Source organism: Crocodylus siamensis, chromosome 1 (assembly GCF_052110815.1).
Source record: "Crocodylus siamensis isolate JL-2025a chromosome 1, ASM5211081v1, whole genome shotgun sequence".
Taxonomy (NCBI): Eukaryota; Metazoa; Chordata; order Crocodylia; family Crocodylidae; genus Crocodylus; species Crocodylus siamensis.
Genome location: NC_143395.1, coordinates 166,056,385 through 166,082,321, shown reverse-complemented (window position 1 = coordinate 166,082,321; position 25,937 = coordinate 166,056,385). Strand labels below are relative to the sequence as shown.

Sequence of the window (25,937 nt, the reverse complement as noted above, 5' to 3'; positions counted from 1 at the left end):
TCCTCATGAATGTGCATGTGCAGTTTATGGCACTACAAACCCATCTGTGGTGCCACAAACCACAAGCACCGTGCATGCAAGCATTTGCTGCACTGCTAATTAGCAGCTTAGGGGCACACGTGGGTGCAGTGTACACTGCCTGAAACAAGAGCCTGGCTAGCCAGAGCCACGCAGGCTGCTGGCCAGGCCCTGCGCGCCCATATAAGCGCCACTGCAGCCCCAGGAGGCCCCCAGGCCCCAGGTAAGGCTCCTGGGGCCAGCCCAGGTGCTGGCCCCAGCCTTCCCTACCCCACCCCACCCCACCCCACCCCACCCCACCCAGGGCAACTGCTGCGCACCAGATCACACATGCAGGGGTGTGCCTGGGGAAATGCACATTCCTGCTCACAGGGATGCACCCCAATACACCACAAGTATGGTTTCACCTGTGGCATGGGAGGCAGCAGTGGTTCTAGCAGTTAAACTGCCAGAGATGCAGCTGCTGTGCTTTCAAACTCAGCAGTTTCACACCCATAAACATATGGCATGTGCAAGGGCAGTGCTGCTGCGCACAGACAATTTGCAGGTGAGCCAATGGCCAAACAAACTGCAATGAGCAGAGAGTAGATTGTGGCCTTGTCTACATCTAACGTACCTTGCCCAGCAGCACTCCAAACATACCACCTTCTCCTGGCAGGCTGCCTGCTAAACCAGAAGCAGAATGGCTGCATCTGCGTGACATATCAGCTAGCTACTGACAAGGTCAATGAGACCCACCCTTCGTAAATTCACTCTCCCTGTCCCTTATCCCAGGTACTGAATGGATGTGACTATACTACTTCTGGTTCAGGAAGCAGCCTGTACAGAAAGCACTGCAGCATGGTCAGATATGGGAAATTCACTGTAAAGACGTGACCTAAGAGAATTACATTAGCTTTACATTATCTTAATTTTCTTTCCTTTAGTTTCATAATACACTGATATTCTAGGCTTGTTTTAAACAACTTATGGGAAAACGTTTTATCACCCCTCCACTTCAATCAGGAATCCATCTCCCACACCAGATCCAGTCACTAATTTTTGTCAGTGGTTTTCTGACAGAAAGTACAATTTCTATCAACATTTTTCTGTGAATTCTATCCCCCCAAGCAAACAAAAACTTCTGGTTTTCCACAAGAATTTTTTTTTAAAAAAATTCAAATATTTCAGTGAAATTGAAATTGGTGACAGATGCAAATTATTTTGTTCAGTCAGTTCAACTTTAATCAGCAACTCCCTGCAATGTCTTTTGAGAGGTGCAGTTTGGGTGCCTCAAGATCCCACTCTGCACTATAACCTGAAGTCTTTGAACAACCTGCATTTTTCATGGTGCACTGAAGCCTTGTCTCTGACTTAGACACATGATGCATTACAGGATACCTCTGATGGATGGTATACTGTGAGATGTAGAGTGTGGCAAGAAATTCCAACTATAGTGAAGAATAAGGTCACGAGGCATCCAAACTGCATCACCTTGAAAGCACAACAGGCTGATGCAGTCATGTCTGCCGATTCAAAATGAAGCATTTCCAATGGACATAAAGAACAATAAACAGTTCAGTTCATGGATACTTAAAACCTTTTATTTGTGACACCTATTCTGGAGTTTCACTGTGGGGAGACTTTTAAACTTTTCAGATTAAAACAAATGCTTCAGTGTTGTTATTTTCCTCAGACCTGAAGAAGAATGCACTGCATTTGACAGCTTGTCAAAGTCTGTCCCAAAAATATAGTTAGTCCAATAAAAAATATCACCCACAAAAATCCTTGCTGCTCTCATATTTTCTGGACAATTGTGGCTACAACATCACCCCAACACGATTTTAACATGAATATTTTTTTGGAAATTCTCATTTTTATTCAGCTTTAACCAGCAGAATTCACTGTTACAGACACATCCTGATCATCAGCATAACTTTTCCTTCATCCCATTTTTCCTGTTCATACCTCTTGGACCAGCCCAAACCACTTTGCTCTGTCCTTAGCATCTACTCTCTTCAAACACTTGTCAACAAATAATCCTATTAGCTGTGACCATCTCATTGTCTTAGGGGGGATGGTCCTCTCATTAGAAATATCTTTTCCCTTCCTCCACCTTCTGCCTAAACTTGCAAGTTATTTCTGTGATTTACACAGCCCTGAGCTGTAAACAGCTGTGCTTGGGAGAGAAAAGGAGGCAGCAGGGTGCAGATGTAGCTTCTGCTTCCACCACTAGCCTCCACAAACCTGCAGGTGTTCTGCAGAGATGGAGCTGTGCAAGTGTCAGCTTAGACTACATGACAGGAACTGCAGCTCCTACTTTTAAGCTCCAGTAGCCGATTTAAAGAAATTGCCAGACCAGGGTTGTCATTTATAAAGAAAACTGAAAGTTTCTTTATGCTGAGAGTCAAGTGACATGCCTAAGTAAAAGTCAGTGACAGATTCAGGGGCAGAGCCCTGGAGGGCTGATTACCCATCTGCCTCCATTTTTAAAATAAGACCAATCCATGTCACCTCCCATAACTTTCATTACTCTAGTCTACAGCTTCTCATTGGCATCATGCAGGTTAGTGCCTACTGCTAGACTGTGTACATCACTGCCCTCTATTGGACAGAGTGCTACAGGACTTCCAGCACTGTTAGTGCATAGCTTTTATTCACAAATGTTTGGAGAAACACCTACTGCTACATCCCATTATGGGGACACCACTAAAAGTCAGATGCTGTATATCATAATTTGATATGGGTACAAGCTAAATATTGAACCCCAATACCCCAGCATCCAGGAGGTGGGAGACTGGGGTCAGAATATGAATTTGCAGATGCCTTCTTTCTCTACAGTTAATGAAAATCCAAACCCTAGGTCTAAACACCCTCACATTTTCAGGTGTTCACATTTTCTCTGGTCAAAATTCAGAATATTTTTCCCCACCATTAACTCTTCTCCCTCCATGTTTGGATCTTCCTTGTTCCCCCATCTTAGAGGCAAAACATTTTTGGTTGTGGGAGATTGTTGTGATATAGGCAGATGACAGCTAAATATTTTGAACCCACCTGTTTCCTGCTGTGTGCTCTGGGATGTGTGCACCATCATTTTAGTGAGTCAATTACTGGATGCTGCTAAGTGAAGAAGGCAGAGAAAATATGCACCTTATAGAATAACTAAATAAGACTGTGCTCTCTTACTATAAACTTTCATGAGCCCAAGTTCACATTATCAGATGAGCCAGATGAGCTGGCTCCATGCTTCATGTATGTTAGCTGACATTACTCATCTTCCAGTCTTTTTGCACAGTAATTCCTATTTGCAATTGGACTTTAAAAAAACTATATAATTAGGTCATGCAGTCCATTTTGGACTCCAGATTCTAGCAATGCCTCTTCAGGTCTGCACTCCTAATTCATTTCCAGCCTGAGCTGCAAATAACATCACCGTATAAAGTAATACACAAGCACCACCTACAGGCGGAGAAGAGAATGAGAACAAGATAACCACTTATTACTCCCCTACAAGGATGATCAACTCAGATACATTTTAGAGGGGAGAGGTTTTTCAGTAGCCATTGTGCTAAGAGAGAGTTGTCATGGAAACAAACTCCAGTGATAGCTGCTGAGTTTACCCTCGAGATGACCTACCTGGAAGCTCACTCATCCCTCTTCCCTTGAAATGGAAATGAATGAATAAGTAGCCCCAGAAATCATGTATAGTGGTGCTTAACAACCTGGATACCAAGGGAGTCTCAAACTCCCAGGTACTCTCAGTGGAAGAAATGATAACATGGGAGTCATTTTCACTGTCATGTGAGCCTGCAAAGATTCATAACCTTGTGCCAGTTGTGTAGCTTCATAACTACATGCCATGGCTGTCAATAAGTTGGTGCTACTTTGGGATATGTGCAAAATCAGTGGCACTCTGCTACCTCTCACTCTCCCCCATTATAACTAGCCAGGGAAAGGGTGGCTGGCTTGTCCCAGCAGCTGTGCTGAAGATAAAGTTCCCCCAAGAACTCAGCCCAGACTCAACATTGATCTTGAACGCTGTAGTGAAAAAGGAAGGTGTAATGGGATCCACCTATGAAAGCAGTGGTGGCACCCCCTAGTGGGCACACGAGGCCCGTTCTTTCACCCCAGTTTGCTGGTGTACTGCCTCACCCTTGTGCCTGACATAACTTGATGTTAAATTAACATACATTTGGGAGGCTGTCCTCAGAGAACTAGAGTTTGGCCTTACGTGCCTTGCTCTGCCCTGCTCATATTCAGGCTGCCTTCATGTGGCCGTACCTTTCACATCTGCTCCTGAAACAAGGCATAGCAGTCTTTCCAAATGGCCCCAGCAACTCACTCTTTTAGCCCTGCTATTTCCAGGGCCCACTAGCTCTTTAGAGTTTCCCCCACCAGCTGTACCTCAATTCCCAAGGCTCAAAGGCCACAACTTGGATGCAAAGTGCCTTCCCAGGTACCCAATGTATCCAGTCACTATGAATCCCTCTTGGGCCTCCCTTGCTAGCAACCTGACCTAGACTCTAAGCCTAGTAGCAGAAAAAAGTCTGGTGCCTCACTATCACCCACTGTTGCTTCCTTCCTCCCCTACAGCTATGCCCATGCCTCACAGCTTTAACAAACTACTTATATCAATTTGGGTAGAAACAAACATTGCCTGATACTGTATTTGTGCCACCAGAAAAAGTAGTAAGAAAACAGATGTGCCTACCCTTTGCTACACCACAGAGGTGTAAAAAGAGGTAGTTGCAGTGGTTGTCTATTAGCTCTGTGACAGGAAAGTGTGGGCAGCCTAATGTTGCTCTGGGGGCTCGAGGGCCACTCAAGCACCCAAAACATCTGCCTGTCATTCCCTGCTTACAGAAAGGCACTCTAGGAAACTTGGAGCACCCCTCTGTAAGCAGGGAAGTCAGGGGTTCCTGCTTACAGAGACCTGCCCCGAGATCTCCAGAGATGCATCTTCATAAGTGGGAAAGTCTATGCAGGTCCCAGCTTGGGAAGCACAGGACCCTGGAAGTCCCCAGCACCACATGCCCAGACCTGCTTACACAGACCCAGAATCTCCAGTAACCCATCTGGGTAAGTGGGGAAAGCCTGACTTTTCCCCTCTTACCAAACAGGTCCCCAGAGGCCCTTGAGGCAGGTCCAGGGAAGCAGGAAAACCCAGATTTTCCCTACTTACCCAGACCCACTGTGGGATCTCCTGAGAGGTGTCTGAGCTAGTGGGGGAAAACCAGGCAGGCATTCTCCGGGCTTAGAGAGCCCCATTCTCCCCAGGAATGCCTGGGGGTTTCAGAACCAGGCCCTTAAGCCCCCAAGAGAACTATCACCCCGCATCCCACAGCATCAAGATAGGATAAGAAACAGCATGTGTTTCAACTAATGAAGCAGATCACTTCCATTCTGCAATGCCTCCTTCCAGCCGGTGAGCCCGTTGGGTTCTTTATCCCTTCAAGATCAGAACCAGAGTGAGTCCGTACCCCTGGAGCTCTACGTATACAGCATACCCCGCCTGGCTCTGCCCCTTCCCTAAAGGGATCCCTTCTTTATTAATTAGCAGGCTCAGTACTCTGTTCCTTCCCTGATGGGTGACAGGGATTTCCCTTTACTCATTAGCAGGCTTGCTGCCCTTGCAGCCTGCGCCTTGCTAGCAAGCTTCCTATTCTGCAGCTTGCTTCAGCGTGTTGTGTTGCTTTCGCCCTGCGCGCAGCAGTGGAGGGCTTTATCCTCTCATTTGCCTGGAACATTGCAGCTTATCCCTCTGCAAGCTGCATCCCAAAGCCTGCCCTCAGCAGACCTGCTCTTGCTTCGCTCAAGTAACAGGGATTTGTCTTGGTGTTGCCAAACCTCATGATTCTTTGCTAAATGCTAATAACACCATTTTGGGCCAGGGTGGAGCCAGTCTGACCGGCAGTCAGAAGCTCCAGTCCTTTCTCAGCTTTCCCTCCCCCTCAGAGGGAAAGCCCCTTTGAGCTATCAGCCTTCCCCATTAGTCTGCCTTCTGGAGAAGAGCCACCAGGGCTAGCTGGGAAGTCAGGCAGCACTCCTCCTCTCAGAAACAGGTTTGAGCAAAGGAGATGGACCAGCTGGTGCTCTTCTAAACTGGAGAAGGGATTTACTGACTCTTCCTTAGTGAGCAGTGGGCACGTCTACACGTGATACATCACCAGAGGAACACTACAGCGACATAACACTGGCGGTCACACACCGTGACTCCACAGCTATGTTGCTGTAGCAATATGCCCCATCGTTATAGTGTGTTGCTACAGTGACATAGCGGCTAAAAATAACTGTGCACAGTACACACAGTGCTGTAATTAAAGTCAATGAGTTGGTTTCTTGGTCCTTTGTCTGTTCCTGCTGCTCTTGCCACTGAGGCCTGAGAAAAGAAGGGGTAAAGAACGCCTAGAGAAGGAAAAGGGAGGGGCAGAGAGAGACATGGAGGAAGGGAAGACTTTGGAGGGCATAATTAGTTGATGGTCTGAGGTGGCATAAGCTCGTGACCCTAGTTGTTGCATGTGTGCTCACTTGGAGGAATACCCAACATCGTCTCGTGATGAGGAGGATTGACTCATGATGCCAGTAATGCATATCCTGAAGGAAACATGATACCACAGTCTAATGTCTAAGGGGAAGTAAGGGATCCCCTAGCACTTTCTGAGGCCAGCAGATGAATCCATACATGTGTTTGAGAGGGTTCAACTGCCTTGTAGCAATCAAATACTGGTACATGGACCCTGATACTGAGCTACACCATTCTATCTTCTGCTTAGCTGTAGCTGCTGCCTCCCCTGCTACTTGCAACACAGCTCACTGTAAAAGACTTTCAGAAGCTGTGGAGATTGCTGAAGAGGCTGCCAGGAGGAACTGTGTTGCACACTGAAGAGTATTTCTTTCTGACTTGTGGTGGCCATACCCAGATTCACCATGGGGTGGTGCAGAACAAGTATTTGTAAAAGCTGTCCTAAAACTCCTATCCCCTGTTAAATGAGCCAGGCTGCCTGTTGCCCTTCTTCAAGCTAGCAGCTGGTCACCGCATCTCACTATCCATCCCATCTACACAAATGATTTTTCTGCACTTCTGCTGGATTCTTTAAACATGTCCAGCCTTTTACAAGTACAGTTCAAGTACTGCAGTGCTTCTCAGCAAATCAGATTTATGGGCCCAAACCAACCTCAAGGCTAAGTAAAGACAGTCAAAAAGCCCAAGGCAGAATCAATTCAATTTAGGCAGCTTCCTCTAAGCTGCGTAGGTTGAACCGGTAACCAACTGAATTGACATTCAGTTTTCAATTGGGAAAGGTGGGGGAGGTCTGCACTGACCCAGGCCAGTAACTAGCAGGTGCTAGAGCACATCTCCCAGCCTGCTGGCCATTGCCAGCCCAGCCAAGTGTCCCCAGCCTCTGCTGTCCCTCCGTGGGAGTTAAGGAGTCCTCTGTTCAGATGCTGGCCCACCTTGGGGGAGCCTCCCCCTCAGAGGGATTTCCCCAGCCCAGGCACCCACCTCTCCTCCTTCCCAGCTGCTGATTGCTTCAACAGCTGCCACAGGAGAGAGGGAGACAGAGTCCTCCAGGCTGGGTGCCTGCCCATGGAGCCCAGCATGGGGGCACTGGGGAGCTCCCACCTAGGAGAACTTCCTCCCAACCCAGTGCAGGGTCCCCAATCCCCAGGCAGCCCCAGGGAGCCAAGGGGAATTATTTCCCTCCTGGACCCCAGAGCTTGCCTTAGCCCTGCAAGTCTCAGGGATAACCCAGGGCAGCCTTAAGGAGTAGAGGGAAATTCTTCCACTCCCCTGCAGCTAGTTTTGCCTCAGACTCACAACAGCTAAAGCAAAAACTAGCTTAAAGGAGCAGGAGAATTTCCCTATGCTCATAGGCAATGTGTAGGGGGTGCATGGGGGTGTACATGAACTCCCTGCAAGCACCGGTGCCCCCCGTGACAGCAAGTGCTCTCAGCTTAGGTGATGGGCGGTAGGGCAAGCGGAGCACTGGTGCTTCCCCCCCAAGAAGTGCCACTGGTACTTCTGGGCACACCGCCAGCACTTCCAGGCTCAGCATCTGGCCAGAGGGGACCCACCCACCCCTGTCAGTGATTGGCTGTAGGGAGACCCTTCCCCCACACTGCTATGGCCGGTCCCCATTCAGCCCACCCTCACCACTGACGCCCACAAAACAGTCTGCGGGTGGTCGCCATGGCCCCCCAGCCCCAGGAGGCACACGTCACCTATGCCTGTGCTCCCTGAGGCTGCCTGGCACTTGCCAGGACTAAGGCGAGCAGCTCTGGGGTTTGGGAGGGGAAGAATTCCCTTCAGTTTCCAGAGACTGCCACATGCTGGGGGACCCTGGGCTGAACTGAAGGGAAGCCCCCCAAGAAAGGAGATCCCTGGTGTATAGGCAGACATTCACCCCAGAGAACTCTCCCTCCCTCCTGTAGCAATTGCTGAAGCAATCAGCAGCAGGGAAGGGGGATGGGAAGGACTGCCGGGGTTGAAAAGCTGCCACCACAGGGGTTTCCCCTCCCCCACATGCTGTGGACCCTGGCTAGAGGGGGGGGGGTCTAAAGGTCTGTTCACCTGCCCTCCCCCATCCCTATGGGCTGCTGGATGCAGGCAGGAAGCAGACTAAGGAGCAGAGGGGCAAGGCAGTCCCTGCTCCAGCAGAGCCCAGGGCTTCAAAGCATCCTGGGATGTTGAGGGACTGTGAGTTAACTTGAATCAGGAAGGGATCTAGAACAGAAGTTCCATAAACCAGTTTGACCTACATCAGTTAAGTCTGATACTACATACATCCAGATTTATCTTAAACTGGTTTGGCCATTTTGAAAGCAGTTTATGTGCACTTCTGTTCTGTTACAAGTTTAAACTAGTTTCCAATCACCAAAACCATGTAACTTCTGTCCCTAGCCCAAAAGCCCAGCCACATGCCAGTTGTATTTGGGAGGGACTCAGGTGGGTGCACGCATACAGTGAAATGCTAGTATTTCAGAGCACCACAGAAGGCCCCTGATCCTCTGCCTTGTGAAAGCTCATGCAAATCAGTCTTAGCAGATCCACCCCAAGCTCCTCCCTCCTATCTGTTTGGTTTCCCACATATTTCATCATCCTGGTCAAAGTACAATGATCTTCCTAGCTGTGAGGCTCTGTGGCCTCCAACCATTCCCTAGACATTCAGAAAGAACACACAAACATCTCAAAGCCAGAGGGCAGATAGTTAAGTCACACATAGGGGCTGGTCAGAGCCTAAAACCACAGAGAAATAAATAAGATGAGTAATCAATTGGGCTCAGGCATGCAGCTCTGGGATTGTAAAATAAAAGGTTCCTTCAGCCATTGAGGCCTACAGGTGCCTCAGCTACTGGAGAACAAACAATGTGGGGAGCCCTGCTATTTGATAGAGTATGCACAGGTGTAGAGAATGTGCAATGAAATCGCGTGTCTGTTCCTTTATTGGGTCAGCTTTTCTATACCTCTTAACAGCAGTCAGGGCCAAGATAGAGAGAGAACCTCAGAACCCAGCAGTAAATCTCCTTGAGGAATGGCTCAGGTGCCATACTTGATATCTGATGATACTCCCAATTTGAGTCAAAGCAAGTCAACCATGGCACTTGCATCCAATCTGTTACAAAGGAAACTTTCAGAACCTTTTGTTGCGTAGTATTAGAGTGCTTTATGTGGTCTCAGTGTATGGTAAATGTATTAGCAAAAGATTTTAAACTACAGGAGGTTCATACCTTTTCATTCCATAATAGGCATTGATACACAGTGATAGTAGATAAGAATAACGCAAACAATTTTATCTTTAGCAGTTCCAGGGTTTTTTGAATGTCAGATGTCATCAGCCTGGAGGTTGGAGGCTGAGGCCCACCCTTCCCAGTGGGGGGGGTGAGACAAGCTGGTGTTATGCCCTTTGTCCATAGCAGCCTTTGGTTCCCATCTTGAGGACCCTTTGCTGCTCTGAAATACCTTCTTTTGTATCTTTCTTTCTCTGTGATGACTTTTTATCTTTTTATTGTTGATTGGTTTTCCTGTGGTCGTCATACTTTCCACATTCTATTCTGATAGCATATTTCTTTATCTTACAAACCCATTACCTACATACATTCTAATTTGGTTCTTTCCAGTTTCTGCTAATTTAGTTCAATTACCAAAGCTGAAAATTCCAAGGGCACTGTGACCTGGTCAGTGCAGCAGAGCCCCTTATTTTATGTTATGGAACAGTGTGGTACATGTCTTCAGTTTCTCAGCCTGTGTGTTTGCTTGCTGCTTGATTGTATCAGACACAATGGGCCTTGACAAAACTGTAACAAACAGGCTTTTAGAAATTAATTAACCCTTGCCGTTGCCCTGGACCATTGTTTTAATGCATATTTACTTTACCTACAAGCCAATTCCCAAAATCAAACCTTTAAATGCCATTTTTTAGCCATCAATCCCCTCCTTGAAGGTCTTAAACCTTCACACAATATATGAAGCATAGTTAAGGGAATTACCTGGAATGTTTATGAGATTTGTGGGGAGGGCCTGTACCAGTCATCCCAGGAAAAGTATGATGGCATTTGTGATTAGGGACTCCAATGTGCTGGATGTTGTAATGAACCCTTAACCATTGATTAAATATTTTCCATACCCCCTTTGACTCAGTTTTTGGCCTCAGCATTTCCTAACCTGGCAACTGAGTTTTAGCCAATTAGATTTAGGCAGGCCTTCCATACTGGGACTGGGGAATGTATGGCCCAAGATGCCTATTAAACCTTTTACTCCTCATTTCAGGTAGCATTTCACTTAGCAATCAGATTCTTTATGATTGTTAAGATGGCTGTTTAGACCAGAGAGACATCCCATGGTCAGAATTTTGGGACCAGACATGTTTCTGGCAATTTTATCCCTCCTGTGCAATGGACAATACTTTTTTTGTTATTCTAAACAGACTGCTCATGATGGCTTGGTGCCATTGTAGCACTACCAGTATCCTTTCATCCTGCAAAAGGCTGGAGAACTGCCAAGGGTTAAGGCCCTTTCTGTACAAACAGCATGTCTGGTTTTCATTGGGGTCCCACCATTTTACTTGTTTTAGAATTTTGCACAAATTCTGAGAATTAATTAACCTGCTTACATTACTAGTCCTACTATAAAAAGCGTAAAGCTTAAAGCTTACATATCTAGCACAAGCAAAGCAAAAGAAACAAAAGAAAACCAACGAAAGGATGGTTAATTCAGCCTTTTTGATCTTTGGCATGGCTGAATTTTTTGAGGCCTTAGAGACAATACTTTACATGATGCACCATTTTCTGTAGCCACTTTGCAGATATTTTATATCTTATTATGTAGTTAATATTACAACCACTTACATCAATAGCATTTTACAAACACAGCAAAACACAGTTACTGTGCATACTTTTTTGTACCAAGCAAACTTTTTGATGCTTCAGCAGTGGTTCACATTTTGCAAAACATAAAACTGAACAGGGAGAGGCTTAGCCCCCTTTAGGTTAGTTCAGGTCATGGAATCACTTTTGTCACTGTGGCTGGCTTTGTCCTGGCCCTTGCCATGCTGGAGCTTATTCAGAGATTTCTTTCATAGCTTCTTGCAGAGGCTGTTTTTTTAGCAGTTTTTTTTTCCCTCAAAGTGACAAGTGCTCCAAGCCCCCTGCCATGCATCTTTTTTTCTTGGCCTTCAGCAAGGGTTTTTTGTTGGGGTATGTGTCCCCTAATCTTTTTCCATCAATGGGTAACCCATAAGGCAGTGGGAGCTAGGGTTTTTAGGCACCCTATACTTGCCTTTTCCTGGGGTGGCAACATGTGGCATTTTGTGGGGACTACCCCACCACAGGTAGTTTTACCACATTAACCAGTCCCAGGAGGCTGTAGTTTTTAGGTCTTACCCAGGACCAATTTTTAGGCTCTTCTGCCCTGGTTATTTTTACCCTTTATGGGCACAGTCTCTTATTTTTGGGCTCTTTGGCCCCTCCTCTGGCTAGTTGAGATTTTAGGCTTCCAGCTTTGGCAGTTTTAACAGTGGGTTTTTTTAACCTTTTGACTTTTTAGGGCCTTGCCTCTAGATTGCCAGACCCTTTGGTCTTTTAGGGCTCAGTGTAGGACAGCTATGTTCTCCGGACTTCAACAACTTTTTGGATCCTGGCCCCACTTTTGGGCCAGTGAGACCTTGGCCCCTGACCCTGCTAACACTTGCCTTTTCTGGGCTGAAGACCTCTGGCTCTCTAACCCTACTGGTACTCAGCCCCCTTTGGGCTGTTAGACCTTTCATCAGATTTCTCTCTCTTTTTTCAGCCTCACTTTAAGCCTTTGGACCCTTCTGGTTTTATTCTTTTCTGACCCCGTCTGAGCTACAAATTACTGACTCTGCATTATACACCTTTCAGACTGTGAGTTCCTGGCTTTTTATGCTTTTATGACCTTTGGCTGGGCTCTGCTCTTTGGCTCCATCTTTCAGCTTCTTTTTGGACTCGTGTTTGTTTTTTTAAAGCCCTTTCATAGATTTTTTTACTTTTAAGCATATTTTTGAAGTTTTCACACTTTCTCTGGATTTTAACATTCACCCTGTAGGTTTCCCTTAGCTCCCAGCCTTTCTTCCCCTTGACAGATCTTTTAACTCTGATGGCACTGCTTTAACTGTATCCTTCCTGGGCTGCAGGCTTCACAACCTGTGCTTGTTCATGGCCCCTTCTGGCTTTGCTTTTTCAGCAAGCCAGTCCAACAAAACTGTGTCTCTTTCTCTGACAGCAAAGCTACACAAACCACACACAATCTTTTGGGAAACCTTTCAGTCCTAAAAAGAACTTCAAAACCACATATCTGCAAAACAAAAAAAAACCCAGTAGGCACCCCTGATAAGACCCGTTATTTTCACTCTAACTCAGAATAACTTCTCAGCACTAACTCTCTGTTTACACAGCTACACTGAGTTTTCATAAACACCTTTCTGTCTTAACAAGTTGTTAACACTTTCCCTTTTAGGATCTCCACACTATTCTTGCAGATGTCAGTAGCCTGGAGGTTGGAAGCGGAGGCCCACACTCCCCAGTGGGATGTGTGAGATGGGCTGGTGGTATGCCCTTTGTCCATAGTGGCCTTGGGTTCCCCCCTTGGGGACCCTTTGCTGCTCTGAAATTCCTTCTTTTGTACCTTTTTTCTCTGTGATGACTTTTTATCTTTGGGCATTGTTGATTGGTTTTCCTGTGGTTGTCATACTTTCCATATTCTGTTAGCATATTTCATTTTTAGCCATCAGTGTGCACACTTTACACATCTAAGGACTCATTAGTGCATGATCAAGGGCAAAGAGGATAGCTGATCTCAGACCATGCTAGAGAAGGTCAAAGAGGTAAAGAAATGTAACGGGGGACAGCAGGATATTACAGAGAAATTAATGTATGCCCGCCTGCTAGAGCCCAGATTTGGTCTGCCATCTAATAATTGATTTTCCGTTTTAATTATTTATTAGTTCTCCTTCACTACCAATGTAAAGTCGTCGCTCTTGTGTGTTGTTGACCTCTTCTATTTGGAAATAGGCTTGCTCAATGGTGTGTTCTAGGCCCTATCTTGGTACAGGCTAATGCAGCAGCAGGAAGAACCTGTAATTTTGGATTAGGAGGATCTGTGTTCTGTTCCTGCTGGTGCTGTGCACTTCCCAGTGGCTGCAGGGTGCAGTTAAGTAGTAGCCATGGAGTCAATGCAAGGGCTTGTTAAAATGGGTGCATACAACTTTGTTACATTCAGTAAGATCTGTTATCTTGGCATTGCCCTTACAGGTTTAATTCCCTTTCCCTTTGGTTCCTTCAGCATAACAAATGTAAATACCTGGGGCTGGGGGATTGATATGGAAGATTTTTACATGTCTCTGTGTGATATGTCAACTGAACACAACTAAAGAACAGCCTGTGCATTCAGGGCTGGATTAACCCTTTAGTGGGCCCTAGGCAAACAAACTCATGGGCCCTGGGCTGGTCAAGATCCCCCTCCTCACCCTGGTGCTGCTGCCCATGGGGAACAGGGCTCAGAGCCACTGCTAAGGAAGCAGCCACTTGGCTGCAAGGCCAGGGGAGGGGAGGGGAGGGGAAGGGAAAGGAAGGGAGGGGGAGGGGGCCATGTGCACCACCGCTGTGGAGAGAAGGACTGGGCACAGTTTAGGGAGCCTAAGCATATACCTAGTTTGCCTATGCATTAATCTGTCCCTGTGTACATTTGGCATTTAAACACATCAAAAAGAAAAAAGGCTGATTGCAGGCAGTGTTTGGGGTTTTTTTGAGGCAGGCTTCTTCCTGTGAGAGGTGTACAGGGCTATCTTCTAAATATTGTGCCCCTCCACCCTAGGGTTCTCAAGACATGCCTCTACACAGATTCCCTCTGGAAGGACCAAGTTGGTTGAGTTGATCCCATGGGGGTCTCTGCAATTTCTCAGTACATAAGAGCTCACACTTCCCTCTGAACTTTCACTGGATTTGGCTACAACAGAGACAGGAACCTGATGAAATGAACTTTCCTCTGGAAGATGAACCAGGTGGTACACTGTGTTAAAGATGAACCAGATCACAGCAGGAACCCTTCCCCAGCACACATGTACCAGCAGTCAGGAGCCCTAGCAGCTGCACTGGTATGTCTCAAGTCTAGGTGCTTCCTTCCCACCACAGCTTTTGGGCACTTGTACATGTGACACCATTACCATGTAGACACAGCAAAAATGTCACTGTGTGTGGCTTGTCACACTGTACACATGCAGGAGTTTGGGGGATTTTAAATGAGTTTGCATCATTGTAAACTAAACTACATTCTGATGTTGTTTAGTTTGCCATGGTGTGTTGCAGCTATTAGTCAGCTTGGTACCAGCTGCGGGAGAGACAGGCAGACTCCACCAAAAAAAAAAAGGATTGGGCCCCTCACTGCTTCTGCCTTCAGCAGGCACCTGGGCTGCCTGGGCTGGCTGTGAGCAGTCCAGGTGCTGTCCCAGCTCGGGGTCAGGGAACAGTTTGATTGGGTCGGGTGCTGCCTCCGAGCAGCCTGCCCAGGCAGCCCCAGTGGGCAGTGCCACTGTGGAGGGGAGGACCGGGACCTCCTACAGCTCGGGGGCCACTCAGCCTACCAGCAGCTCACCCCCTGGCTGCAGGGATGATCTGCCAAAAAAAAAATGGTTCAGGCCCCTTGCCATAACAGTGACGGAAACCCTTAAATTGAAATGGTGGGTTTCAGTTAAAAACCCACCATTTCAATGTAGGGGGCATAGAATGCAACCCTAAGGACTAAACCCCCCTTACATGTAAAAGTGTCCTTTGTGTGCAGGGAGCTCAATGCCTTCAATGACATCGCTCCCACAGTGTTCAGAGGAATCAGTAAAGCAGCTGGGAATCTGCATGTTGCATGAGCAGGGCAGCTCAGGCAGCCTACCCTTATCAAGGAGGGACAGTAATCTAGCCAGGCCTACCTATCTGTGCACCAACAGCAACAGCAAGGAGTTACTGCAGCAGCCTGGCTCAAGCCAGCTGTTATGCCAGGGCAGCTTTCCAAAGGAACTGCCTAGTACAGCAGAATACCTCGTGCTAGCCTCATGGGAGACCGCGAGAGACTGGCCTCTTTGAATTTAATTCCACTGCTTTTCTCATTCTACAAATAAAAATCCACTGTGACTGGTTTCTTGGGCCCTGGTTACAGACTAGCTGTGGCTGTACAGTTGTCCTCTCAAGCTCCTTTGGTAACCATCACAAGTTACTCCCTCCTCTGGGGAATGCTGGCAGCTCAGCTGGCCAGCAGTGGTGCTATGGCCTGGAAAAAATGAATCTGCACAAGCTTTCAAAAGGGAAAAATAACTCTGGAATTTGGTGACCCCTCCCAGCCCTTCTATGCTCCAACTCATCTTTCAGGCAGGCGGGGGCAGGAAACCCTGGGCTCCACCTCACTAGCAGCTGGGCTGGGTATCGTGAAGTGCTTTTTCATAAGCCTGAAAAAAGACAGCACAAACCGGCTTAATTCTGAGTTGAATTGAAGGGATAACAATGGATCTGAAGCAAGCCAAAGTTCATTAACGTTGTCACTCTCCAAACTGTGTGAGTGATTCAAACAAACTGCCCCTTTCTAGGAGGTTGTATTGCTCTTCTATGGGTTTTCTTAGTTGCAGCAGCTGCTGTAGACACTGGAGGCCAGGGCAGTAATGTGATCTCATTCATGTAAAACTTCCCTTGGCTCCCACAGGGGCTTTGCCTGACCAAAGTCTGCTTTCCTGGACCCTGTGTATGTGGTAAGATTCAGGCTCAGGAGTGAAGGAATAAGTGTGAACAGCTGATAACACTTAAACCATGAGATCTGTACGTGAGGAAAGCAAGGACAAAGTGAGCTGGAATGGGTTTTATTGGTTGGCTTGATAATTTTTTCCCCTGAAAGACAAAAGAAACATTTTGAAAGAGCCAGGTGACACTTTATTCTAGTGCCACCACCCTGTACTCACCCAAGCAGCTGTCCTTCTAAGTGGAATTTTACAGTCGCCGCACCCACCAGGGTTTGTGATTCAGGCTGCAGAAGGGGTGAACAAAACAGTCCTTGGACGGTGGATCTGCTTAAAGACAGGTGAGGGCTGGAGTCTTTTACTGTTGTTCTTCACAAGGCTGATTTCTGTGTGCAACCTCCACTGTCAATATGATTGCACAGGGTGCACAGAAGTGAGCCCATAGCACTGATAAGTGCTGCACAAAGTAGGATATACATACCCCCAATATGGTGATGAGCTGCTTGTGAGGGACCTGAGAGTGGTTGTTCAGAGTGGGACAGTAGTCATGATACCCACTGCCTAAGCATCGTCTTTATGTTGATGTAATACTTCTCTATTGGGTCCCATCACCCTGCTTCAACCAGTTTGTATCCTGCATCAGGAGCGCCCTTTGGAAGGCCAGGAACCTCCTGTTGCACAGGCAAATGGACGTAGAGGTAGCGGGCTACATGAAAATGGCTCTGAGTAAACTCCAGACCTACTATCAAAAATTGGTAGTAGAGGATGGAAAGGATGCTGCTGAAGTCACCTGGCACAGAGACACACGGCACAGGATCATCCAACGTGCCCCAAGCAAAGAAGGGGGCGGTGGCAGCAAAGAAGAGAATGGGAGAAGCGGAACAGAGGACAGCGACCGCCACAGTGGGTCCTCTATCAGGAGCTGGAGTGACAGCAACAGAGAAGACACTTGAACTGAGTATGTGATTCCACAAGCAGAGCAGGGATGGAAAGGACATGTTGCCTGGTCTGAGGGACCAGGATATGCTTTTTGTTTTGGTGTGTGTTGCACACGATGCGACTATTGTAATGGGTTCAGGTGGCCAGTGGGCCTTTGTACGGGTGCATGGGTGCGGTTTTTGGAACAGGTGAAGGGTTTTTTTTTTTCTTTTTGTGGTGTGATATGAGGAGTGTAGATATATAATCTTATATACATATATGTATATATAGAGAGAGAGAGACAGAGAGAGAGACAGAGACAGAGATTTTTACAAAAAACAAAGAAACAAACTTCTCTATTGGGTGCAAGAGGGCAGTTTTCCTGAACAACTTGGCAGGAGAGCTGCTCTTCTGGCTGGTTCAGTACCCACTGAGGTGCAGCAGCTTTAAGCCCCGTGTATGGAAATAGAAGTCTCCTCTCTTGCTTGCTCCCAGGACCTTATGGCTGAGGGCAAGCAAAACTTGGGGGCATCTGAACCCTAAGCCTCCAGGCCTGGGCCTGCACTTAGGGTGCCCACCAAACGTTTAGGAAACAACTGAAGCCCCAGGTGCGGGTGGAGGATATTTGCCAGTAGTAGGGTCATTTATGGTTCTGGACTCTTGGATTTGGAATTAGTTTTGGCTAATTTGGCCTCAGATACAAATTAAATTTAAAAAAATACTTCTCTATTGGGTATGCTGGACTTGCTTGTGATTTAGCAAACTAAATCCACATGACCTGGCAGCACTAGGAGCCAATGACTTGAGAGCCAGAACAGCAGAGGGCCTTCATTCATTGCATTACAGTATGTAGAAGAGTGCAGAGCACTGACTGGGTTAGGATCCATGAATCAAAGCTTAATTTCTTGGCTCCACCATAGACTTTGTATAATCTTGGGCAAAGCACATCAATGTCTCCTTGCCTAAGTTGCCTTACCTGTAAAATGTAGATCCTTCCTCCATCTTCTCTATTTAGATTTTAGGCTTTCTAGGGTAAGGACTGTCCTGTACAGTGATTGGCACAATGGGATCGTGATCTTTAGGCAATAATGTAATTAACTATAATAGAGGTAATTGCAAAGATCTTGCCATCTGGGACTGCAGGAAAGACAACAGAACAATGCATTGCTTGTGGGGGGCAGGGTGGAGAGAGGGGAGAGGGGTTCTGCATGCTATTTGCATAGTAAACATTCAGTTTGCTGTTTTTCCTGGGTATTCTGCAGAGCATTGGTAGAAAAGATTCAACGTTCCCTTCAAACATTTCATACCCTGTCAGGAGGAAAGATTTATTTATGTCAGGAGGAATCATTTATTAATGATTGAGGCTTCAGTTCCCAAAGAGCCCAAGGTAAAATACTGAATACAGGAATGGCCCATTCCTTTTCAAGTGCAAACTTGTTCAGAGTAAAATGCAGAAAACAAAGGCTTCATATTCCATACAATCTGCATATATCGCATTTATCAGGGATGTCAGACTCATGACCCCCAGGCTGGTTTTGAACTGCAGGGCTCCTCCTGGGCTGGATCCAGGCTTACCTCTGGTGGGAGGGCAAGCAGCGGTGGCATTAGCCACCTGCACCTGAGCCACATGCACTCATTGTTTGCCCCTCCACTGCTGATAGACGTCCCCATTAGAACACTATGCTCCAGACTTCAGCAGTGGTCCCCATCTCACATCCTTATTTCTGGCCCCTACAAGAGACCCACAGGCTAGATTATAAGGTTTCATGAGCCGGATCTGGCCCATATGCCATACCTTCGACACCTCTGGTCTTGACCATGAAGGCTTGTGTGCTGGTGCCAAAGTCCCGGGTTTTATTCCTGCTGACAACTCATGCCATTGATCATGAATAAGTGATACACCATAGGGGATTTGAACTGCTGAGGACTTCAGAATAAGTTTCCCTGGCAGTCAAAGTGTTCCTCGCAGTGGCTAAATGTGTTGTGACCCCCTTTGACAAGCTGGCACACGGGGCAAATTAAGAACCTATCGCTACTCTTCCTGACAACTAAGTCAGATGGCAGAGGTCCATGCTTTGGAGCAAAAATACCCCAGGATCTGTTCCACAGAGTGGGGATTATTATATTGGCTCATGTAAGCTCCCTCTTTAAGGGAATGAACCTTTCTAAACCAGACAATCTGCTTAAGAGGCTATGGTTGGGAGCATCCCAATGAGGAGGATTCTGCCTTGCAAGATACACAGCTGGAAACAATAGACTTCTCCGGGCACCCTGCCACTGACTCAAATCACAAGAGGGGCACCAGGAAGAAGCTGCATCTTTAAGCACTAGCCACGCCTGCTTTCACTGCTGGGTCTTTTTTGTTTCCCTCTGATGAATCACTCCCTGGTCTGGCTCCACACACTGCTGCTGCTGTTTGCTTTATGTCTCAGATGTCCCTCTGCTGAGCAGCAGGAAGGCTTGCATTTTTATGTTACCCGCAGCAGCAGCAGCAGGAGAAGGCAAACATGTCTGGTATTGCAGCTAAATTAGCCAAGGACAGAGAAACAGCAAGAGGCTTAGGCTCCAATGAAAAAGCCATTAAATACCTCAATCAGGACTTTGAGATGCTGAGGAAGGAGTGCCTTGAGGCAGGGAAACTCTTCCAAGATCCATCCTTCCCTGCAGCTGCCTCTTCTCTGGGGTACAAAGAATTGGGACCAAATTCATACAAAACTCAGGGCATCGTATGGAAGAGACCAACGGTAGGAAAATGGGCCCTGTGGGGTGGGAGAAACGGAGATCAAAGGTGGACACCAAGTGATACAGTTACTGTATTTGCTTGCTTGGCTGAAAAGGGGGAGGTTGCAGTGATGACAGTGGGCTTCCCTCCTTCAGTCAGAACAATTGCTGTGGGTGGAGAAGTCAGGTATAATGGACCAAACTGGGCAGGACTGTGTGGAAATAACTCGATGCATTGCAGAATCCAACCTGAGTCTTCAGGCTTGTCCCTCTCCCTGCTGATGGGCCACACCCAAGCCAGCCTCTGGCATAGAACTGCCCCAGGCTTAGGTCTGGATCTGTATTTATTATCTTGGGCCCCTTTTTAGCAGGATAAGGACTAGATAAAACCTGACAGAGTGATAGAAAATGTTGCCCTGAAACAGAGGCTGAGAGTCCCCTTGTCTTGAAGGGCCCCCAGATAAATAGCAGTACTTGATTGTGTCCCATGTGCAGCTATTGCTGGAGGAGAAATACAACTTCTCTAAGCTGCGGCACGCCACAGTGAAAACCTAGCTATTGATTGTGAACGTTTGCCAGAAAGTACAGTACTGACTTCTGCAGTAGGAATGTGCTGCCAAAGGACCCAGGGAGGCACTTGTGAGGTGTGTGGCACTGTCACACAGCCAGGACTTGAGCCTGGAGATGTAGGAAATTAGGAACTCCATGATGCATAGAAACAGGCTAATCTCGGATGTCTCAGAGGTTTTGTTTGGATTTCTCCAAGGCTCTTTGTTATAAAAACGTAGTTGGAAAATTGGTAGGAAATTTGGGACTCCTAGGACTTAAATACTGAGGCACAAAAATGAAAATGAAGATTCAGTGGATTTTTTCGAATTGTTGCAAGATTCAGTTCAGTCCGATCGAGCACCTGATTCACTTCTGAAGGAGATTTAAGTCAGAGTAATTGCTGGAGTCAGTAGAGCTACATGGGTAACATTGATGCGAGTGGAGAATCGCTCACAAACTTATTTTAGTCGACTGCTTTGCTCATCCTGAGCTCAATACAAGTAAATATTTTTTCCTGTAAACTAGAAGCCAGTAGTTGAAGCCAGCCAGTTATGTTTATTTTCAGTGCAACTATTCCAGGAAGTAAAAGGCATGTAAGAAAAACCACATTCATTTTTCTCGGTGTGCCCTCAGTGCTTTCCTATATATATAGTGCTGCATGTGCACACACATCTAGTGCAGGGACTTATAGTCTTCTAGTGCCAGCTGGCTGTTTTGGGATGTGAGTCAATCTGCATTTGTCTGCATTTCTTTCTTGACTGTAATTTGTTTGGATACAGCTGGTGTAAGTAGGTATAAATCTGTGCTCAGCTCTTGCAAATTATCCCGGCCCTGAGCACCAAGCTCTGCACTCCCAGAGGTCTCTTGTAAAATAAACCTGTCAGGTTTTAGAAGTGTTGCAACGGGCTTCTCAGAACTTGTACTTTTCCTGTGCCCCAAGCACATGGGGGTTGCTTTTGCCACCCTCCATTTTGTAAGTCACCATGATTTCAATTCAGTTTTCCCAGTCACACTGCCTTCTCCACCCCCACTTTTGAGCTATGCTTCCCTCTGCTTTTACTAATGTAGAAAGGCAGCTGGGCAACGCCCCCCCCCCCCCACAAATCTTCCCCCAACAAAAAAACACCACAACCTAGTAGTACTCTGCCCCCCATGTTCAGCGCTCCTCCTTTGCAGAAGTACATTTGAACAAAGCTGTTCTAAGTGTCGGTCACAATTCTGTGCCTTTGCAAAGGCCCTGATTTATCCTTTGCATAACACATTTTAAACTCAAAAGAATTGCAAACAGGAAGGAATTTGGTCCAAAGACCGTTGAAACAAGTCCAAGAACAAATGGAAAAACCTTCAGAGGCAGGAAGGAGCCCAATAACTAGAAAATGCAGTCCATAGGCACTTTTGTGACAGGGCTGGTAGCCTAGGGCATTGGCGAATTCTGTTTCTTCAGGAGGGAAAAAAATAAACTTTGCCTGCTGTTTTGCCTTACAGCCTAAAATTCCCGGATAAATGTGTTTGCTTTGGTACAGGCCACAACCCATGCAGGCATTACATTTCTACCAGGAAAATCTTAGCTGGCCTGGTAGAAACTATGAGCATATAGGCATTCACAGAGTTTCTCCCAAAACAAAAATGGTGGTTCCAGGAGAAACAATAATCCATCTCCGATTCTGTAGAGGTCACTCCTGAGAGGATTTCTCCCAGGGAATGAAAGCCTATACACTTCACTGCCACCTGACTCCTTCAGGGACTAGGAAGGGCTGAGCAGTGAGGAAACATTTCCTACATCTAGACCAGGAAAGGCAAGGGAGCAGCTGGTGCTTGCCTCCTCCTAGTCCAAGGAGTAGTCAAGTAGAAGGGAAAAGGCTTCCTGCTTTCTCTAAACCAAGGTTCTTGGGAGGGGAGGAACAGTTGCTGCTTTCTCCCCACCAGCTCTCTCACACCAGGGTCCCAGTATAAGGTGTGGGCATGGGACTTTGCCCCATTGCTCCAGTACCCCTGGGAGCAAGAGAACTGAAGCAGTCATTGCTCCCCATGCTTTCCCTAGACTGGGATCACCCTGGTCTCAGGAAGGTGAAGAGACAGGAGAGAGGGGATGGTTGCAGGCTAGATACCTGTACTGCTTCCTCTCCCGGAAACATTTCTAGCTGTGGAAAATTTCCACCACTAGAAATGAATGCCCATTCATTTCACAGTTATAATGCGTCACCTTAGAAAACTGCTTTCCTTAGCAAAGTAGGGAGTGCAAACAGGGGGAGTGATTTGTGCAACATGCTACTCTGTCTCCATACCTGGTGATATAAACAGCCTGTTTCTTTCAAGCTTCCTCCAAACACCCATTAAGATACTAGAAGTGCCAACTCAGTTGTAAGTCATTCCAAAGTGCATAGAAGCCCCTTGCAATTAACTCCACTGGGGTCTTTCAGATGTGGTATTAAAAACTAGAGGGCAGGTTAATTTGTTCACAAACGTGTGTCTATGTATATGGATTGATGGAGATTAGCAATTGCATGGCATCTTTGGTGAAAACCTGTTGATATAATGGCCCCTCTCTGTTGTGTGATATCAGTACCATTCTCTGTTCTTGATCTCCTTCATGTCTCTGATGTTGCCTTCCTTTAGTGGTTTTGTTGTATTGTAATGGAAATCACCATAAGACTTGGTGGCCACGTACATGGATACAGTAGGATTATCTGCAAGGAGAAAGATAATGAAAGCCCCCAGTGTAGGTACAAACCCTGTCTATTTATCAAATGCTTTATTTATTTCACTTCTAGGAGCTGTGCTCTAATCCTCAGTTCATTGTTGGAGGTGCCACCCGCACAGATATCTGCCAAGGAGCCTTAGGTAAGACGTATTGTGTTCAGTTTCCAGTTGAGGCTACCATAGATGATCAAGTACTGCATTGCACCATCTCACATTGAATTCTTAAATTATTGTCAAATTCTCTCTTTCACTGCCTACCCTCCTTTCCTTTTCCCATGTCTCTTCATATCACATCACTAAAGGCCATATAAAAGATGCTCCAGACCATGAAAGCTGCTCCAGATGAGGACTGTGTCTTCCTTTCTGTTGTACACAATACCACTGAATGAATTAACTTCTGCTAAATTTCTGCCACAAGTTCTTGTAGTGGGCTCATCACTGTTGTGTCTGAACACCTTCGAGCAGTGCCTCAAGCAAGGTGAAGAACATCTGTTGTGTGTGGTTTTTTCTCTCCTCTACTCCCCAGATGGAAGTATATGTGCAGTGGAGGGTTTTGGGTTTCTTAACCAGTGGGTTACTGTACAAATGGAAAAGAGTCATTTTGCTAAGCAGGCACAGTCCATAAAAATGAAGAAAAACAAGTTACAATAGCATACACAACATTGCTGAACAGGCCTTTGTTTAGATGAAAAATTAGATAAGGGGCTGTCTGTCTATTGCTTCTGACATGTTCAGGACTGGCTTATTCTAGCTGTGCCTGCCACAAGCCTTATACTACCTCAGCTCCTGCATGTTTCAGGAGTGAAGTGTCCAAGGTAAACTACAGAGGTAGATTAAGGTCTAGGGAGTGGCTATTTCAAGGAGGTGTAGTAGGCTTGGAGTAAGAGTTTTGTATTCGAGTCACTTCAGGATGCCCCTAAGGCTGTTGAAACTGCTATAGATCAGCCCCATAGAGGAGAGTTCTGGACTGGATGACAATGTAGGTTTGCACTTGTCAGTCTCAGAGATTTTTTTTTTCTTTTGGGTTTCCCTGTTAACCTGTTTATTATCAACAAGGTGTGTAATGGACTCCTTTCTCATTTTTCTTTACTTTCTCAAGCAGTGGCTCACAACCTTTGTAGACTCAAAGTATCCCTTGTTAAAAAATTCCAGCTCTTAGCTTTCACTTATTTTTTGACTATGGAAAATAACAGAGCAGTTCTTCTATTGCAAAGAACTCAGAAAGCCCACAGCAGGTCAGAATGGTTTGGACACCATGGATCCCTGTTTGAAATCTCTGGGTGTGTCCTGAGGAGTGCACATGTGCTGTTTATGGCACCTCAAACCCATTTGAGGCACCCCAGTGTGCACGCAGAGCACATGTACCTGTTTGCCATGCTACTAATTAGCAGTGCAGCAGGTTTTTTTGACATCAGGAGATCCAAGTGTCAAAAAAACCACCACTAAAAAAGTGGCACAGTGCATGCAACAGCACTGTGCACCACCAGAAAGGGAGCCTGGCTAGCCAGAGCCATGCTCTGGCTGATGGCCAGGCTTTGGGTGGCTGGCTCGACACTGCTGCTGCCCCAGGAAGCCCCCCAGGACCTCAGGTAAGGCTGCTGGGGCCAGCACAGGCACTGGTCCCAGCCTCCCCTACCCCACTCAGGACAATTTGCCATGCAGGGGCATGCATGTGCAGGGGCATGCCCAGGTACACATAGCAGTGACACAAATATGTGCCATTGCTATTTGTCCCATGGGAAATGCACACCCTTGCATATGCACACTCATCAGGACACACCCTCAGCGTTTATCCTGTAGATGGTGTGCAGGTTTTTGCAGACCTAACAGTGCTAATATTGCGCAGCAGCCTGCAACACCCTTAAAAGGATCTCACAGCACCCTAGCATGCTGTATCACCCTGGCTGTTCTAAAAGTAATGTTCAGGTTGAGTAGCAGGAGTTCTGAATTGTGCTTTTTTTTTTCAAAATTGATTGTCAGCCTCATCGACTGCTTGTACACATGCTCATTGTTCTAATAGTCATTTGCAGTGCCAAACAGTAAAGGTGAGCAAATTCATCCTAGTTAGACATTGGTGTGTGTGCTGAGCCATTTGTTCAGGTCAGGGCCTCAAGCCTCAGTGATGATCATTTGTGTTAGAATACAAGAACACTTTAAAGTGTCCCAGGCAAAATCATGGTGGAGACAATCAAATGCTGTCCTGAAATCTCTGAAGTTTATGATGTGTTTTTTGGTCATCTGATGCTCTTGGTTCGTTGATTATTCTTAGGGTGAAAATCTCGTTGATGCGGGATCTTCCAGGGTAAAATTTAGCCAGGGCTTCCCTTATCTTCACATGAATTCCTTCTTTTATTCTGTTTAAGGTAATACTGCAGGAAAACGTCTTTATTGTCCATTTCTTGTGTAGAACTGTTGGTTACTTTGTGGCAAATCTGTGACTACCCAGGGCTTCACAGTTTTAAGCTGCACGTCACTGCTATCCAGAATGTCATAAAGTGTCGTAGTGATAGAACTGAACTCAGGTTGAAAATGCAGCATTACTGCTTGAATTGAAGAAGCCTCCCCTTACGTATTCACAGTATGGCACAAACAGTCAAACAGTTCTAAATCTATCTAAAACCAGTTTTACAATTTATTAGATACTTAAAACTACCAACTATGGGTTAGTTAGTCCTCTCCTCTCCGGAAGAGAGGGTTTTTTTAATTGAAACATTCTTACAGCTATGATGTTAATTGTAGTTAGATTAGCAATATCAGCTCTGGTATTTGCTAAGAAACCCATCAAATGGGATGTAGTGACTCATGACAAAAGAGAGGAAACAC

General features: G+C 46.4%; 1 protein-coding gene across 1 annotated transcript in view; it reads left to right on the top strand.

Moving 5' to 3' along the window:
• Positions 1-19,514: 19,514 nt before the first annotated feature.
• Positions 19,515-25,937, top strand: part of CAPN2 (calpain 2) — a 50,586-nt gene continuing 44,163 nt past the window's right edge. Inside the window, exons 1-2 of the mRNA XM_090048136.1 lie at positions 19,515-19,888; positions 23,186-23,255. Of these exons, the coding sequence (XP_089904262.1) occupies positions 19,652-19,888; positions 23,186-23,255 (307 nt within the window). The 5' untranslated portion in view covers positions 19,515-19,651. The remainder of the gene's footprint in view (positions 19,889-23,185; positions 23,256-25,937) is intronic.